This window comes from Girardinichthys multiradiatus, chromosome 15, assembly GCF_021462225.1.
Source record: "Girardinichthys multiradiatus isolate DD_20200921_A chromosome 15, DD_fGirMul_XY1, whole genome shotgun sequence".
NCBI classification, from domain to species: Eukaryota; Metazoa; Chordata; class Actinopteri; order Cyprinodontiformes; family Goodeidae; genus Girardinichthys; species Girardinichthys multiradiatus.
This window is the reverse complement of record NC_061808.1, coordinates 4488441-4507251: the sequence shown is the minus strand read 5'-3', so window position 1 is coordinate 4507251 and position 18811 is coordinate 4488441. Positions and strand designations below refer to the sequence as shown.

The 18811-nt window shown below is 39.1% G+C and overlaps 1 protein-coding gene and 1 long non-coding RNA gene across 3 annotated transcripts in view; both read left to right on the top strand.

Moving 5' to 3' along the window:
* The window catches only part of LOC124881732 (titin-like), a 144177-nt gene that overhangs the window by 23625 nt on the left and 101741 nt on the right, over positions 1-18811 (top strand). For both annotated transcript variants that reach the window (XM_047387484.1, XM_047387485.1), the window contains 2 exons: positions 1537-1851; positions 4218-4508. In XM_047387484.1, the coding sequence (XP_047243440.1) occupies positions 1537-1851; positions 4218-4508 (606 nt within the window). The remainder of the gene's footprint in view (positions 1-1536; positions 1852-4217; positions 4509-18811) is intronic.
* LOC124881734 lies at positions 12212-16139 on the top strand. Its single transcript, XR_007041727.1, has 2 exons — positions 12212-12878; positions 15258-16139. It is a non-coding gene; the product is annotated as an uncharacterized LOC124881734 (long non-coding RNA).

The window sequence follows — 18811 nt, the reverse complement described above, 5'->3', positions numbered from 1 at the left end:
GCACTAAGGATTCTCTCCCTTTTTTGTTAAAAATTAAATTTGACCCTTTTTTCTCATCTTGTTAGAGACGATGGGTTTGAACGTTTTATTAGTTTGAAGAGGAGTTAGTTTGAGACCTGCTGCAGCTCCTCGTGTCCCAGGCAGCAGTTTTCCTGGAGATCAAGGTTTAAAGTTCAAATGGAGTTTAAACAAAAATTCAGAATGAAAGACTCACCTTCACCGCCTCCACCTTCCAAGGACTCTTCTGTGCGTCTCCCGGCCTTCCAATCAGCATCCTGTCCGTCTAGTTCTCCATCCAAACACCTTCCGACGCCTTGCTTTTAAAGGACCTTCAGCTGTGTTCATCCTCGCTTGTCAGCTGAGCTCATCTACGACTTCGACGCCTCCTCGCACTGTTCGTAACAGACTCTCATAATCCTTCCTCCCCTACCGCTCGTAGGAGCGCTCGCCTCGCTTCATGGCTCATTTCTTCCTTGTCTCAGCTCTGGCAAGTGGAAGCCCATTAAGAACTCCTGCACTTCTCCTGCTAAGCGTCACCGAGGTAGCCCTGCCTCCTCACCGGCTCCCGCTGCCCCTCTCGCATACCCATCATCTTCTTTGCTTCTCTATTATTTTCCTTGCTTTATAGCTTATTTACAAACTTATTTTCTCTGCTTTAATCTTTCCCGCGGCTTTCGCTTCTCTCTTCCTTTCTTATTTCATTCTACTTTCCTGTTAGATGCCCCCTTTAGTACTTAATTAGGCCTCGGCCCTTATTTTGGGGGGAAGACATCTCTAAATCTAAGCCTTATAAATGATCATCTTAGCTCATGTTATTCTCAGCATTCATGTCTTCCTCCCAGGTCTGAGCACCAAAGAAATAACCATGTAATTTCTCATCATTAAAACTTTTCTAATTGCCATCCCTTTCTTTGAGTCTTTTCAGATTGAAATAAAACTTTAATAATCACCTGTTTCTTTACAAGCAGGTCTTTCAGCTAAAACATAGCTTACTATAGTTGATCTGAGTGTTACAAAGAGAATGAGTTAAATGTAGTTTTTTGTTCGTTTCTGACTAAAGTTTGTGCAACTAGTTCCTGTTGTTTGTGGTTTTCCTTCAGTTTCTAAAAAAACACAAGTGTGACGAGAGCAAAATGACAGAATACGTGGCGAGTGTTGGTTTGAAGATGTTTTCATTCTTTAATTCAGCCACAAAGAAGAAATATCAGTACTTTCAGATCAGCAGCAGAGAAAAGTCTCTTAGTGTTCAGCAGCTACTAGAAAACGAGATATTAGTTCTGGTTCTTGTTCTGATTGTTGTGCTTCAGTTTCAAGGCAAAGATCTGTTTTCTTTATTTATCTCAAACTTCTAACCTGACGGGGGTTAAAATGTTAATCACTTATGATATGAAAAAAAAGTTTTAAAAAAATGATGCAAATATGGAAATTACGGTAATATAAAATAAATAAATAACAACATATTTAATTTTACCTTCATGATTGTGTTTGTGGAGGATGAATGTGTAAAACTATATTGTGTCTTTGTCTCTGCTGCAGGGACCAGTGGAGGAGAACTTCATCTCTATCACAGAGCTGGAGATGATGTTGTTCTACCTTGTAGAAGTCCTTCATCTTCTTACTCGTGCTCCATTGTTAACTGGTTTTACCTCAGAGATCCAAGCACAAACTTTCCATTGGATGTTGAGGATGGAAAAGTTGTTGAGAGTTCACCTCGAGCTGCCAGGTTAAATGTGGACAGTAACTGCTCTCTGATCATCAACAACATCACTGCTGAGGATGCTGGACGTTACACCTGTCGACCTGGTTCAGGAACCACCGTAGATGGCAGTCTGCTTCTGAGTGTTTTGACCAGTGAGTATGTAGACTTGAAAGATTTGACACAGTCAGACTTTTTCCTTCTGACTAACATTGTGAAATACTTGTGTTGGACAGATGTTTCTGACATCAACAGTTATGATGAATATCTGATGAATATTTGATGCAGTCAGAAGTTAAAATGTTGTTCTGTCAGAGTGAGAAACAATCATTTATTCAGCACTGTGTGATGGTGTTGGGTCATCCATTTTGTGTCTAATGGACGACTGAGCTGCGCAGCTCGACATGCGCCGCAGCAACGGTCGTCGGAGCTCTGATGTCTTTAGAGTTTATAAAAATCTGAGGAAACAAACTTTTAGCCGCCATTTCCAAGTCATGGTTTACGATGTAAGGGGACAATCTCTGCAGAAATAGAAGCTCGCCGGCGGGCTTACTTTTCCTCCACACGGCCATTCCTGGAAGAGCTTGAAAGCTGGAAATCTGTCTGATACAAGAAGATCAGAAGATTCATATTCCCCAATCGAAAACCGTCCGACGCAACCCAGGAACAGGTGAAACCCACAGAGGTTTGTTCCCAAGGAGACGACTTTCCCTCCTTTTTTTTTAGTCGACTGTAACGGTTTCTAATATTTTCCCCGTTTTGGACGGATTAGAAGTTGACCGTTTTTGAGTTGATCACGGACCCGTGACACTCTGGTTCTTTTTTTCAGATCCACGGCCCATCCTCAAGCGGTCAAGAGAAGAAATCCTCAAAGTAATTTTGTTCTTTTTATATTAAATCGGTAGGTGTATTTAGAGGTCTGGGCAGGGTGAGGCATAGTTAAGGTGAATTAGGATCACCATTAGTTAATCTCAGGTATTAACTTGTTGCATGAAATATGGATTGAAGTGTTTATGCTGAACTAGTTGGATTTACTGTCTGAATACTGTGGAAGCGCAACGAGTGGTTGCTCAAGTTGGATGCGTTCGTCCTGCTGATTGCCAATCAGCCAGGAGTTAAAGCTGAACTTTGGAGGTTTTTTATTTGAAACAGACTGCAGTCTGGACCTCGTGTCCTGGCCACTCCATTGTTCGTCCCATCATTTCATCACCCTTGGGGTTTTTCCACCGAGCCTCAGACTTTTACAACCTTTGTTTGAGATTTGGGGCTATCGGCTGATAGTGGCTAAGGGGCGTGGCACTACCATTGTACCAGCTGATAGCTGCTGACGAGACGCCCACACGGAGAAAGGCTTCACAGCGTCGTGGTTTTTCATCATCTTTCCAAGTTAATCCAAATTGTTGTTATTCTCATTTGTCCAACTGTTGTTCTGATCTTCATCTACCCTCAGCACACATCCTTATTTTTGATTATTAGTGTGAGCCTTTTCGTAGAATAGTGCATATTTAGTTAGGTGAACGTTGTTGGACCAGAATAGTTTAGCTGTAAGAGGGACTATTGGTTTAATAAATGTTCACACAGATAAAAAGACAGCAATTATGTTTATTTTGTGGAAGAGTAATTATCTGTCAAGATAAGGTTAGAATTCCACCATTTGGTCAAGCGGTTGATAACATAGTGACATTTGGTGTGGTTTTGGTTAATAATTATTAATTATAATTAACTAGATGTAATTAAGTGCTGTGAGCCCTATAATCACACCACCAGAGTGTATCTCTGATCTTTATTTGTAAGAAATGATTTTTTGGTCAGAATTTATTTGTTCTAAACTATGATTTTTAATTAAAATATTTTGATAAGTTTTTATAATCAATAATCATAAATGTTACAATGGCTTCAATCGAGCAATACAGTCCAAAAACTTGGTTTAACTATATAGTCAATTATCTGATATTAAACAGGTATTTTCATTTAATTAATGATTATTTATACCTAACAATGATCAAATGAAACTCACAATGTGGTTTTTAAATTTTATTTCTGCCCCCAACTGTGTTTTTGTTGAGTTATCTTTGTTGGGTGACTGCTGCTTCCTGGTTGAGCTAAATGTGGGGCTGAGCTTTTAGGACCCGACATCAGCTGACATCAGGAAGTAGGTTCATCAGAATGAACGTTGTGCTGAGCTGCTGTGAGGCTGTTTAGATTCAATTAGTTTATCTTGTATTGTGTGTGGTTCAATGGTTTGATCAAACCTCTATCTTTTACATTCATTTGTAAAGATTTCTTGATTTGTTCCATCATGCTGATGAATACCTGATCAGATCTGTAATATTACTGCAGATCAATCACCAAGTAACATGTAGACAACATCTAATGTTTCATCAAAGAGGTTATTTGTAATTCTTTCTTATTTTTTATTCTACTCTTCGCAGCCTGAGATAAAGTTGTATTTTTTAGAGTTTTAGAGAAAGTTACTTCTGCATCTTTCAGACTGAGACAACAGTTTTTATTTTTCTTCCAGTCTCTCCATCTCCACCAGAGGATGATCCAACAAAGGATGGAGATGTCACATTAAACTGTTCTCTGGAGAGATACAGTGGGTTGGATCCGTGTCCAAAGAACAGCCTCCTCTGGGTGGATGAGACAGGAACTGGGCTGACTGGTGAAGGTGTTGGGTTCAAGTTAGGACCAAGGAGATGTGCTTCCTCTCTAACTGTGCAGCATCAGAGTGGCACCAACAGAACATACACCTGCCGGTTTGTTGTAGAGAACAGCGTGAAGGTAGAAGCTCACTACACAGCTGTGTTTAAAGGTATGATCACTTTATTTACTGAGTGAATAAGAATAAAAGCAGGAATTACCACAATTATACGTGACCATATTCTATATAAAAGTCCTTTAAGTGAATATCACTTCTCATTTCAGATAGATTGAACAATATTTTCTAAACCAGTTTTCCACCTAAAATAAAAAGTGCTTGATTTGGTTTTTATTCTGGACAAACAAGGTTAAAAATCTTTTTTATTATCTGCTGTTGCTTAGAAACACTGAGACAAACCATATGAAAGAAAAGGGGACTTAAGTTATTGTAAGCTAAAACTTCTCGTTCATATCTTACTATCAGCTAATTAACAGACATATTAAATCTTCCTGCATCTTTTCTAAAATCTGAGGGCAGAGGGTCTATTTGAAGGAAGGAAGTATCTGTTCTGTTCATGTTTTACCTCAACATGTTCATTATAAGACTTGTTCCTACGTGGAAAATAGACTTTTATTCTCAGCCTGATATTCCGAAGACTGTCTATAAAACCAGAGGAGACAGGGCCTTTGCAGTTTGGGCTCCTAAATGGTGGAATGAGCTGCCCCTGAATGTCAGACAGGCTCCCTCCCTTGCTGTTTTTAAAATCCGTTTAAAAACAAATTTTTTCTCTTTGGCCTTTAACCCAGAGTGAGCTAGCAAGAGAAAATAAAGCAAATATATGAAATTCAGGGCTGCATGGTGGAACAGTTGGTAGCACTGTTGCCGTGCAGCAAGAAGGTCCTGGGTTTGATTCCCAGCCAGGGGTCTTTCTGCATGGAGTTTGCATGTTCTTCCCGTGCATGCGTGGGTTCTCACCGGGTACTCCGGCTTCCTCCCACAGTCCAAAGACTTGACTGTTAGGTTAATTGGTCTCTTAATTTCCCTTAGGTGTGTGAATGAGTGTGTGTGTGGTTTTTTGTGTGTTGCCCTGCGATGGACTGGCGACCTGTCCAGGGTGACCCCGCCTCTCGTCCGTAGACTGCTGGAGATAGGCACCAGCTTCCCCGTGACCCACTATGGAATAACTGGTAGAAAATGACTGACTGACTGAATAAGCACTAAGGATTCTCTCCCTTTTTTGTTTAAAATTATATTTGACCCTTTTTTCTCATCTTCTTAGAGGCGATGGGTTTGAATGTTTTATTAGTTTGAAGAGGAGTTAGTTTGAGACCTGCTGCAGCTCCTCATGTCCCAGGCAGCAGTTTTCCTGGAGATCAAGGTTTAAAGTTCAAATAGCAGCTAAACTTCTTCATCTCCACCAAGTAGGACACTGACTGTTGAATGATCTCCAGCTGGTTCCTACATTTGAAACATCTCAATTTACTGCCCATTTTTTAATGTGTGAAGATAAAAACATGTTACATATCTGCCATAATGTGTTGGAGAGAAGATGCTGTTGATTTTGATGTACAATCCACCATCATGTTAAACATGTTTTCTTCTTCTCTGCACGTTCTCATCCACAGGTTTCACAGACTGGTCTCCTCTGAGCTTCATCATGTTGACTCTGAGGATCACAGGACTGATCCTGATGGTTGGAATCACTGTTGGTATCATCAGAACCAGAGGTGAGGAAACTGAACTACAATGGAGCAGATTGACAGAACTGTGATGTTAATCTCTTCATCTTCCTTTCCATCCCAGGAAGCAAAAAGCCACAGAAAGACATTAATGTAAGTGAAACAATCAAAGATGAAAAATACCTTCATAGATCTTTTACATATAGATTCTAAATGTCAAACCTGTTTCCTCCAACTTTAAGTTTCCAGTTTCAAACATTATTTAAACAGTATTGCATTAAAACGTTTCACCTTCTACTCTCTGCTGAGATGATGTTTGTTCACAGATTTACAAGCTGCTGCAGCAAGAAGGTTTTGGGTTCAAAGCCCAGTTGGGTCCTTTCTTTGTACAGTTAGAATGTTCTTAATGGAATAAGAATCTCTGTTTGTGGGTTTTTGTTTGAATGATAAAAATAATCAAAATATCTTAAATCCTGAATGAGATTAAAATATGTTTCACTGTATTTTTTCAGTTAATTTTATCTTAAAGAAGATTTATTGATGTTAAATTGTGTAAAACTGTTCTTTTACCTGAGTAACAAACAGATGAGCTGCTATGAAGGATTTTCTCTGTTGTAACATTTGTGATGCTTTGAAATATCTCTTTAAATGTTCAGTGTGTTTCTATAACTTTATTATGCAGTTAATGTTTGGTTGTATCTCACAGGTTCATGATGCTGTTGATGACGACAGTGAACTATGAAAATTATGAAGAACGTTCTGCTGCTGCCACACTCAGCTGACCTTCATCACATCAAATACAGTTCATACAATTTTTTTTTTTCATATTGTATCTGTTTGCACGTCTGCTTTTTTTTACCTGTTCTGATAAATTCATTAAAACAGATGAGGTTATTTTCACCTGGTTCTACATTTATGATGAAGGAAAACCAAAAATAACTGAATTTATTCACAGTGACGGCCTAAAATCCCTTTGGAGTTAGACAGACAGATCCATAATCAGGCAACAGAAACTTGTCACACAACATGGAGTTAATGTGTCATTGTCTCAGTCACACCATATACAGGTCCTTCTCAAAATATTAGCATATTGTGATAAAGTTTATTATTTTCCATAATGTAATGATGAAAATTTAAAATTCATATATTTTAGATTCATTGCACACTAACTGAAATATTTCAGGTCTTTTATTGTCTTAATACGGATGATTTTGGCATACAGCTCATGAAAACCCAAAATTCCTATCTCACAGAATTAGCATATTTCATCCGACCAATAAAAGAAAAGTGTTTTTAATACAAAAAACGTCAACCTTCAAATAATCATGTACAGTTATGCACTCAATACTTGGTCGGGAATCCTTTGGCAGAAATGACTGCTTCAATGCGGCGTGGCATGGAGGCAATCAGCCTGTGGCACTGCTGAGGTCTTATGGAGGCCCAGGATGCTTCGATAGCGGCCTTTAGCTCATCCAGAGTGTTGGGTCTTGAGTCTCTCAACGTTCTCTTCACAATATCCCACAGATTCTCTATGGGGTTCAGGTCAGGAGAGTTGGCAGGCCAATTGAGCACAGTTATACCATGGTCAGTAAACCATTTACCAGTGGTTTTGGCACTGTGAGCAGGTGCCAGGTCGTGCTGAAAAATGAAATCTTCATCTCCATAAAGCTTTTCAGCAGATGGAAGCATGAAGTGCTCCAAAATCTCCTGATAGCTAGCTGCATTGACCCTGCCCTTGATAAAACACAGTGGACCAACACCAGCAGCTGACACGGCACCCCAGACCATCACTGACTGTGGGTACTTGACACTGGACTTCTGGCATTTTGGCATTTCCTTCTCCCCAGTCTTCCTCCAGACTCTGGCACCTTGATTTCCGAATGACATGCAGAATTTGCTTTCATCCAAAAAAAGTACTTTGGACCACTGAGCAACAGTCCAGTGCTGCTTCTCTGTAGCCCAGGTCAGGCGCTTCTGCCGCAGTTTCTGGTTCAAAAGTGGCTTGACCTGGGGAATGCGGCACCTGTAGCCCATTTCCTGCACACGCCTGTGCACGGTGGCTCTGGATGTTTCTACTCCAGACTCAGTCCACTGCTTCCACAGGTCCCCCAAGGTCTGGAATCGGCCCTTCTCCACAATCTTCCTCAGGGTCCGGTCACCTCTTCTCGTTGTGCAGCGTTTTCTGCCACACTTTTTCCTTCCCACAGACTTCCCACTGAGGTGCCGTGATACAGCACTCTGGGAACAGCCTATTCGTTCAGAAATTTCTTTCTGTGTCTTACCCTCTTGCTTGAGGGTGTCAATAGTGGCCTTCTGGACAGCAGTCAGGTTGGCAGTCTTACCCATGATTGGGGTTTTGAGTGATGAACCAGGCTGGGAGTTTTAAAGGCCTCAGGAATCTTTTGCAGGTGTTTAGAGTTAACTCGTTGATTCAGATGATTAGGTTCATAGCTCGTTTAGAGACCCTTTTAATGAGATGCAAATTTTGTGAGATAGGAATTTTGGGTTTTCATGAGCCGTATGCCAAAATCATCCGTATTAAGACAATAAAAGACCTGAAATATTTCAGTTAGTGTGCAATGAATCTAAAATATATGAATGTTAAATTTTCATCATGACATTATGGAAAATAATGAACTTTATCACAATATGCTAATATTTTGAGAAGGACCTGTAAATGGAAGAAGGATAAACTTCAGGTGTCATACGAAATTTTAAAACACAACTGGAGTTCCTATGAGAAAACTGTTACGGATGCTAGGAAAAAACACTTTTCTGCTGTTATTCTGGCAAATTGTCACAAGCCCTATGTTTTAAAACTATTAAGCTGGTCCTAAATGCTCCTCAGGCAACTTGTGAATAATTCCTTTACTTCTTTATTGATAAAATATCATATCTGAAAGCTCAGATCTCCCACTCTGTTCAAGACCCATCTGTCCCCGCCATCTGCTCAGCGGTCTTTGACAAGTTTGAGCCAGTTTCTTTGCTTTCTTTACAAGATGTTGTCCTTGTTTACAACCCTCAGGATCCCTCCTCGATTTCTTTTAAAGAGGTCTTCCCCACTATGCCACCAGTTGTACACTCAATTATAAATAGTATCTTGTCCTCCAGTATTGTTCCTAACATTTTTAAACAGGCAGTAATTCAACCTTTACCTAAGAAATCTGCTCTCGATCCTCATACTATTGAAAATTACAAAACTTCCTTTCATGTCAAAAATTCTTAAAAAGATAGTTTACAGCAATTAATGGCATTTTAAAAAGAACGTGCTATTTTAGAGATGTTTTAGTCTGGCTTTAAAGCTTTGACAGTACTAAATCTGCTGTTTTTTAAGAGTTTTTAATGATGTGCTTTTAGCAACTGATTTAGGTGAACGTGTTATCATTGTGCTTCTTGATCTCACTGCTGCCTTTGACACAGTGGATCATACAATTTTAATTTCTCGTTTAGAACAGTTGGTAGGTGTTAGAAGTAATGCATTGCAGGGGTTGAGATCTTATTTGGCAGAGCGAACTTTCTCTGTCAAACTTAGCAAGTTTGTATCATCTGCTGCTTCTCTTCAATATGGGGTCCCACAAGGTTCGGTGTTAGGTCCCCTTCTCTGTATCAGCTACCCTCGGCTTTATTTTCACTGTTATGCAGATGACTCCTAGATTTATGTCCCTCTTAAAAAGGACAAGGGTTACTCACTAGATTCTCTGTTAAAATGTCTGAAAGACATAAAGACCTGGATGGCTTTAAACTTTCTACACTTGAACGAGAAAAAAAACAGAAGTGATGGTTTTTGGTGGCACATCTGAGACTCCTACCATAGATCTTGAGAATTTGGCTCAGTATGTTCGGCCGATCATTACAAATCTAGGAGTTAAGATGGATCCACATCTAAAACTTGAGAGCCAGATAAATGCTGTTGTGAGATCTAGATTTTTCCATTTGAGGCAGTGAGCCCAAAAAAAGCCCATTCTATCAAGACAGCTTTTCGAAACCGTAATCCATGCATTTTTCACACCGGGCTGGATTACTGCAAAACCCTTTATTTTGGGGTTAGCAATGCGTCTGCTAAGCGCCTGAAGGTTGTGCAAAATGCTGCAGCATGGCTTGTAACTGGAACAAGAAAGTCTGAGCACATTACCCCCATTTTTATTTCACTTCAATGGCTACCTGTACATTTCAGGATCTGTTTTAAATCTTTTATTTGCTTTTAAATCTCTTAATGGACTGGTCCCCCCTTACCTCTGAACTCCTACAACCACATATACCTGCCCGCTCCCCAAGTTCTGCTGATCAGCAGCTTCTTAATGTGGCAAAAACTAACCCCACTTTCACGGTAGCTGCCCCAAAGATGTAAAATAATCTGCCTTTGCATGTCAGACAAACCTTATCACCCTTTGAATTTAAGAACAACAACCAACCGCTTCGATGTCTTCCAGTCAGGCTTCCTGCTCACCACAGTACAGAGACTGCTCTTGTCAAGGTGTTCAATGACATCCGTATAAATGCAGACTGTGGAAGAACCACAGTGCTGGTATTATTGGACCTTAGTGCAGCATTTGACACTGTTGATCACTCCATTTTATTAGAGCGCTTGAAAAACTGGGTCGGCCTTTCTGGTACAGCACTCAACTGGTTTAAGTCCTACTTGAAGGACAGGGACTTTTTTGTGTCAGTAGGTAACTTTACATCAGAGAGCACAAAAATCACATGTGGCGTTCCCCAAGGGTCCATCTTAGGGCCACTCCTATTCAATATCTACATGCTCCCCCTAACTCAGATTTTAATAAACAACAACGTAAGTTATCATAACTATGCAGACGACACACAGCTATATGTGACGATGTCACCAGGTGACCATGAACCCATTCAAGCGCTGGGTAAATGCTTAGAAGAAATCAATGCATGGATGGGCCAGAATCTTCTTCAGCTGAATCAAAACAAAACTGAAATAATAATCTTTGGACCAAAGGAAGAGCGTTTAAAAGTTAGCACACAACTTAATTTAATACAGCTAGAAACCACCAGTCAGGCTGGAAACCTGGGTGTAGTGATGGACTCAGACCTGAACCTTCAGAGGCACATAAAGACAGTAACAAGGTCAGCCTTCTATCACCTAAAGAACATCTCCAGGATTAAAGGACTAATGTCTCAGCAGGACCTTGTAAAACTAATTTAGGCGTTCATCTTTAGTAGAATTGATTACTGCAACGGTGTTTTCACAGGTCTGCCTAAAATGTCCATCAGACAGCTGCAGTTGATCCAGAACGCTGCTGCCCGCATCCTCACTAGAACTAAGAAAGTGGAGCACATCGGCCCGGTTGTAAAGTCCCTACACTGGTTCCCTGTAGCTCAGAGAAATAGACTTTAAAATACTTCTGTTAGTCTATAAATCACTGAATGGCTTAGCACCAAAATACATTACAGACTTGTTGTCAGTGTATCAACCACCCAGACCTCTCAGGTCATCTCGCTCAAATCTACTCTGCAGAACCAGAACCAGAACCAAACATGGAGAAGCAGCTTTTAGTTCTTATGCTCCACTAATCTGGAATAAACTGCCAGAAAACTGTAAAAGCGCCGAAACCCTAAGTTGCTTTAAATCAAGATTAAAAACTTATTTGTTTAGAGTGGCCTTTGACTAGGCCATCTAGGCAGGATTAGTTGCGTTTTCAGTCCAATTTTCCTTTCATTTTCTTGTCCATCATTCTATTCTCTTTATTTTATTTTACTATTTTAAATTACCTCTGTTGTTTGATTTTATCATTTGATATGTTTTTCTGTGTCTGTATCTGTGTTTATTTGCTTTGTGATTGTATTGTAATTGTATGTACAGCGCTTTGAGTCTCGTTGCTGAAAAGCGCTATATAAATAAACTTACCTTACCTTAAATGTCGAGCTTAGGAAATGATAAGCTGTGTTACACCCAATATGCACAGATAAAATCCAGTGTGAGACATATGTAACTTACATCTTGATGGTCTGCCATGAAGCTGTCCTGGTTTTCCCACTACCACTGATTGTGCTGAGTTCCATTAACCTCAGAACTGGGAAGTCGTAGCAAACGTCATGCTTGAGTTGTGGCGTTCCAGTTTCCTGCTTGTTTTTGTTCGTATTGCTAGAAACTGTAATGGCTGTCTTACAACAATAACAATGATACCACTTGCTTTACGTGGTATTTTGTGCATATAAACAATGCGTTGGAACATCTTGTCTTCTGAACACTGACTAGTATGAAAAAGTCCGACTTCGAAGTACAAATGGAACGCACCATTGTTCTTCCTCTTCTGATGGCCAATCACAGAGGACAGGGACTTTACCCATCATGTGTAGCAATATGATGCCGACTGGATCCGCCTACCCACTGCCAAAATCACGTGAGTGAACAGGGTTTTTCTCGTTGTGCGAGAGCAGAGACGTCCTGTTTGCTCGTGGATCGAAATCCTGTTAGTTGAGATCAATTTTTTTGCTTTCAGATTTTTGGCAGTAATATGACACCATACCAGAGAACTTGATTTGATAGGGTGGGGACTGTTAAAAAAATTACACCTTTTTATTTGGTAAGTTTGGTTCAATTTCACGCTGTGTTTCAGAACATGGACCAAACTGCCTGAACAAAGTGATGCAGTTAGAACAGCTCCTCACTGGGGTCATATCACAAGAAGCTGCCCAGTATGAACTGTAGGCATGGCAGCCAACTATCCAACATGTTGCTCTGTAGACTCCTTGGCAGAAGACATAATGCATCTCTTTATCTACTGTAACAGCAAATAAAGGTATACTGTTTGTTTGTTCTCAGGCTGGGATGCAAAACAACCCGATCTATGCCAATGTTGACCATTTTAATCATGAAACCGATCAGAAGATAAAGGTAAGAGACCAATAAGCATTGCAATTTTATAACAGTCCCATATTTAAATTTATATGTTATTTGATTTTGTGACACCAATAAATGATACTAATTTCATCTAAGCTGCAGGTAGATGGTTGAGTGAATTCATTTTCACTTGACATTGTTAAATGTACCATTTTTGTTCTTATTTCAACCTAGAAGTGTTTTTGTTTTATTTCAACATCTTAAACCATTAAAATATAGATAGATAGATAGATAGATAGATAGCCTTGTGAAAGTACTCGGCCCCCTTGAACCTTTCAACATTTTGCCACATTTCAGGCTTCAAACATAAAGATATAAAATTTTAATTTTTTGTGAAGAATCAACAAGTGGGACACAATCATGAAGTGGAATAAAATTTATTGGATGTGTCAAACTTTATTAACAAATAAAAAACTGAAAAGTGGGGCGTGCAATATTATTCGGCCCCTTTACTTTCAGTGCAGCAAACTCACTCCAGAAGTTCAGTGAGGATCTCTGAATGATCCAATGTTGTCCCAAATGACTGATGATGATAAATAGAATCTACCTTTGTGTAATCAAGTCTCCGTATAAATGCACCTGCTCTGTGATAGTCTCAGGGTTCTGTTCAAAGCGCAGAGAGCATCATGAAGACCAAGGAACACACCAGGCAGGTCCGAGATACTGTTGTGGAGAAGTTTAAAGCAGGATTTGGAAACAAAACGATTTCCCAAGCTTTAAACATCCCAAGGAGCACTGTGCAAGCAATCATATTGAAATGGAAGGAGTATCAGACCACTGCAAATCAACCAAGACCCGGCCATCCCTCTAAACTTTCATCTGTAACAAGGAGAAGACTGATCAGAGATGCAGCCAAGAGGCCCATGATCACTCTGGATGAACTGCAGAGATCTACAGCTGAGGTGGGAGAGTCTGTCCATAGGACAACAATCAGTCGTACACTGCACAACTCTGGCCTTTATGGAAGAGTGGCAAGAAGAAAGTCACCCTGAACACACCATCCCCACTGTCAAACATGGTGGTGGCAGCATCATGGTTTGGGCCTGCTTTTCATCAGCAGGGACAGGGAAGATGGTCAAAATTGATGGGAAGATGGATGGGGCCAAATACAGGACCATTCTGGAAGAAAACCTGTTGGAGTCTGCAAGAGACCTGAGACTGGGACGGAGATTTATCTTCCAACAAGACAATGATCAAAACATAAAGCCAAATCTACAATGGAATGGTTCACAAATAAACGTATCCAGGTGTTGGAAGGGCCTAGTCAAAGTCCAGACCTGAATCCAACCAAGAATCTGTGGAAAGAGCTCAAGACTGCTGTTCACGAACGCTCTCCATCCAACCTCACTGAGCTCAAGCTGTTTTGCAAGGAAGAATGGGCAAGAATTTCAGTCTCTCGATGTGCAAAACTGATAGAGACAAACCCCAAGCGCTAAAGTATTAATGCAAGGGGCTGAACAATATTGCACGCCCCACTTTTCAGTTTTTTATTTGTTAAAAACGTTTGACACATCCAATAAATTTCATTCCACTTCACGATTGTGTCCCACTTGTTGTTGATTCTTCACAAAAAATTTGAATTTTATATCTTTATGTTTGAAGCCTGAAATGTGGCAAGAGGTTGAAAAGTTCAAGGGGGCCGAATACTTTCACAAGTTCACTGTAGATAGATTATTATTACATTCCAGCAGCAAACAAAAAATAGCAAAGTAAAGATAAAATACCAAAATGAAAGCAGATATGCACTGCTACTGCCTGAGGAGTTGTACAGTCTGATGGCAGGAGTGACCAATGAGTTCTTCCATCCGTTAGTCCTACACCTGGAAGGAGCAGCCAGTCACTGAACAGGCTCCTTTGGTTACTGATGATGGTGTGCAGGAGGTGACTGGCATCATCCATAATGTTCAACAAAGCTACAAGTGGGAACTCTTTGAAATGGATCTAAAACAGTTTGTGGTTTGTGTGCTGCAGGTCAGACAGGATGAAGACACTGTGAGACGATGAGTTCTGAATAGGCGCTATATAAATAAACTTCATTGAAACTGAATAACAGTCACATGTTTAAATTAGCTTGTTTGATTTTGTAGCTCCAGTAAATGATAGTATTTTCATCTAAGCTGCCAGCAGAAGATATAATGAATTCATCTTTTTACTTGACATTATTAAATGTAACATAGTATGATTCCAATTTCTCCCTATTTGTGCAGAGGAGCAATATTTTATTTCAACATCCTAACCCATAAAAATCAGATAAATGTGGGCCAGACTAAAGTGCGTGTTATATTTTACACACGGGTTGAAAAACAACCACATACCTACAAGTGAAATCTCTTTCTAACGTAACTGAAACCGTTTGTGGTTTGTGTGCTGCAGGTCAAACAGGATGAAGAAACTGTGACTTCCTCTTCTTTTAGGGCTAAAATAAAGAGAGAGGCAGATATCGATCCCTGCGGTCTCTACAGCTACATCACTGAACCACAATAACCAGATATGGAAACTTTTAGTGAACCTGTTTACAGGAAGTGGACCGTTGGGTTTGAGTTTCAGCGATACCATCAGCCAGCATTCATTTCTAGCTTGTGTTGCAATTTTTCTGTTGAATTTTGGTGATAAGAATCTTTCAGCAGAATTTTACATTTACTCTTATGATAGAGCTTTGCTGTATTTGTAAAATATGTTGGCTGCACATACTGAACTAAAGGCGTACAACATGAATACTTAGTGAGTGGTGCATTAAAACACATGTTTATAATGGTACTATAAACCTATCATCATCTTTTAAAATAGAACTTTCTACCATTAAAGTAGAACCAAAGTCAGGTGCTGTTAGTTTATGGTTTAAATCACTGAGCTGCACACCTGAACAAACTTTATCTGAAGTTTTATCTTCTGTTCTGCACATATTCTGATCTGAGCTTTTGAGAGGATTTTCACTAAATATTAAGACGCAGTCTGTGCTTCAGGTCATGTGATCGGGGCTTGCTGACTGTGCAGGATGCAAGACAGACAACTGAGAGGAGCTAAAGAGTGTTTTTAACACAGAGAGACCCCCAGACTCTGGACCTGTCTCATTCTGAGCTGGACATCTGTGGACTCAGTAGTTTAGCTTTTAGCTACTTATAAAAATAATCTTTTTGAACCAGTTTTTCATTAAATATAATTTTAGAGATTAAAGTGGCATTATCTTGGTGTGAATTACTTTATTAAACATGTGATATATAAATATTAAAACTAAATAAAATACTTGAATTACAATGTTGCATGGAAATAACTGCAGTCATACCTGCAGCCTCCTCCTCTTACCAAAGCTGTGTAACATGGTGGCTTTTAAAGTATGTTTAAAGAACTGAAGGCAGCACTGTGGTCTGCGGAAACAATAAGTCAATAGAGATGCTTTTCTGAACATGTTTGGTAAGTTTCTGATAGGATTAAGTTTAGTTTGCTGCCATCTAGTGGTGATACGAAAACATGTCCGCTTTAATTTCTCTTTATTAAAATTACATATCCGTGTTGATTAAGTTAACAATTACAAACTTTTGTAATTCTGTTCTGAGAGTAATTCATAATTCATCCTGTTCCATTTTGAATGAATGAATAAATAGTTTATTTGGTTGATACATACATTTAAATTAAACATCTGATAAGTTCAAAATAAATAAATCAGTCATTCTAACCAAAAAGAAATAGGCTGAAGCAATGCTTATATTAAATCATCCTTATTTAAACTGGATATCTAGTACTGAATCAGCTGACTTGATTTTCATTGTTGAACTGGCTTTACTGGGAGCCAATGTATGATGAAGCTTTCTGTGATTTCCTGAAGTTTTGAACGCACCATCTGAAAGGCATTCAGCTGTGTGATTGTTATCATTTAGTAGGAGGAAGAAGACTCTAAAGATTTGGTCAGAAAGAAAATATTAGATATTACTTGTGGATAATTTTACATTTTTAAAATAATCTGAATCATTGCCCTAATCAGAAATGAATGGAGCTGCCAAAGTGTTGGAATATAAAACTCCCATAATGGTAAAGAGTTTAAGCCAGCAGGATAGCAGGTGAGTCATTGTTCCTTCTGGCAGGTTGGGTCAAGATGACTTAAAGGTTTTTCACCAGGGATTACAAGTTGTCATCTAAATCATATCCTATCATTGTTTTCATTATAAGAATTAAAATCTCTTAACCCAGAGGAAGTTTCTTCTAATCTCCAAGGCCGATGTTCACAAGATTCTCAGAGAGCTTCTATTTTAGCCTAAAACATTTTGGCAAGGACTCCTAACTTAAGGGTGATTCAGTTCTCTGCTAAGAGCGGCTCTGAGTGAGGTGACCACAGAAGGTCCTATCTTAGTGAGGAGATGTGGTTGACCCTGTTGCTAGGTGTGGTTGACCCTGTTGCTAGGTGTGACTAGAGCTGCGATTGGATGTTACAAGAAAAAAAAAATGTGCTCCTAGAAATCCATTGAGAGAAATTAACCTTTGAAAGAATTTTGACTGGATTCAGAAATGTTTAAATTATGATCAAATTTAGCAAGATTAAATTGTCCCACAGCATCAAAATATTTCAACGTAGTTTATTTACATGCTTATTTTTAATTTGTCTATGTTTACTCTCCATGCTGGTCATTTTTATACTGCATCAATTTCATATTAATTTCATATTGATATTAAAATTCAGCATTTTACTGTGATCTCCTTCTTGTATAATGAACAAAACGGTAAAATGACCGAAACAAAAAGGAGAAAAAAGGTGGAGAAAAGCGAAGTGAACAGAGGAGCAGAGCCTGCCGGTGGAGGAGAGGAGTGTTGAAAGATAGATTTGGTCCTGGATCACGGTGGGAACCAACAGACATTCCCAGCAGATCAATGCGTCGTTCCTCTGCTTTCAGCACCAGCCTGGAATGTGAGCAGCTCTGGTTCCTGCTGCATTCAGAAGCTAGAGAGGAGATAGCAGCACCAGAGAACTTCTCCACAGACGAGGAACGTTGGAGATGACCATTTAGACTGAGGCTGCTGACATCATCATGACATCATCAGTACAGCAAACATTCACCTTATTTACATCTTCCTTCTATTTATATAGTACTTTAGATTATTGCACTGTTGTCTAGAGTTTATGTATATTTTCTCGAGTTTTTAAATATTTATTTTTTGAAAGCATTTTACAGTCTATAAATATTTAAATAATTCTATACTATACTTGTTCACTTTTTATTTATAGTTATTTATTGTTGTTTCTACTATTTACTTATTCTTTCTAATATTACCTTACTAGAGGTTGACCTTTAACCTGTCCTGCTGCTGAAACTATTTAATTTTTAGGGGGATGATAAAGTTTATCTTATCTCTATACTAATAATTGTATGATTGTTATAGAAGTTCATGTACTCATTTAGTTTACTGTTTAGGGGGTGGATCCCTGCACCATCAAGCCAGTAGCATTTTATTAATTCGCTTTTCTTCGTTGTAGGAGAATATCTCTACTTTCTCTCTGTCTTTCCACCATCTTCTTTACTTAAGACAATCTTAAACTCACAAAAAATCCTCCTCACTACTCTTAACATTTCCTCACGGTAGGAGCTCTCTTAAGGCCTAAGATGCTTCATGAATAACTGTTATCTTACCGAGGGAAATTTCTAAGATTTTTCTTAGAATGACGTCACTAGGAGCTACTTTTAGTCCTAGGATTCTTTGTGAATATGGGCCCAGCTCTTTAATAAATAAAGCCTGTGAGATGTTTCCCAAAGGAACGGTTACCACACAAATGCAACAGCAGCTGCTACTGCAAAGCTTCTCTTCCATCCACACATAGAAGGTTTGCATGTATAAAAAGACAAAGTTTTTTTAACAAAATATTTCATTTCATTTGGAGAAAAAGAAACTATCAGAAAATAGTTTATTTTTCTCCAAATGAAATTAAATAATATTTTGTT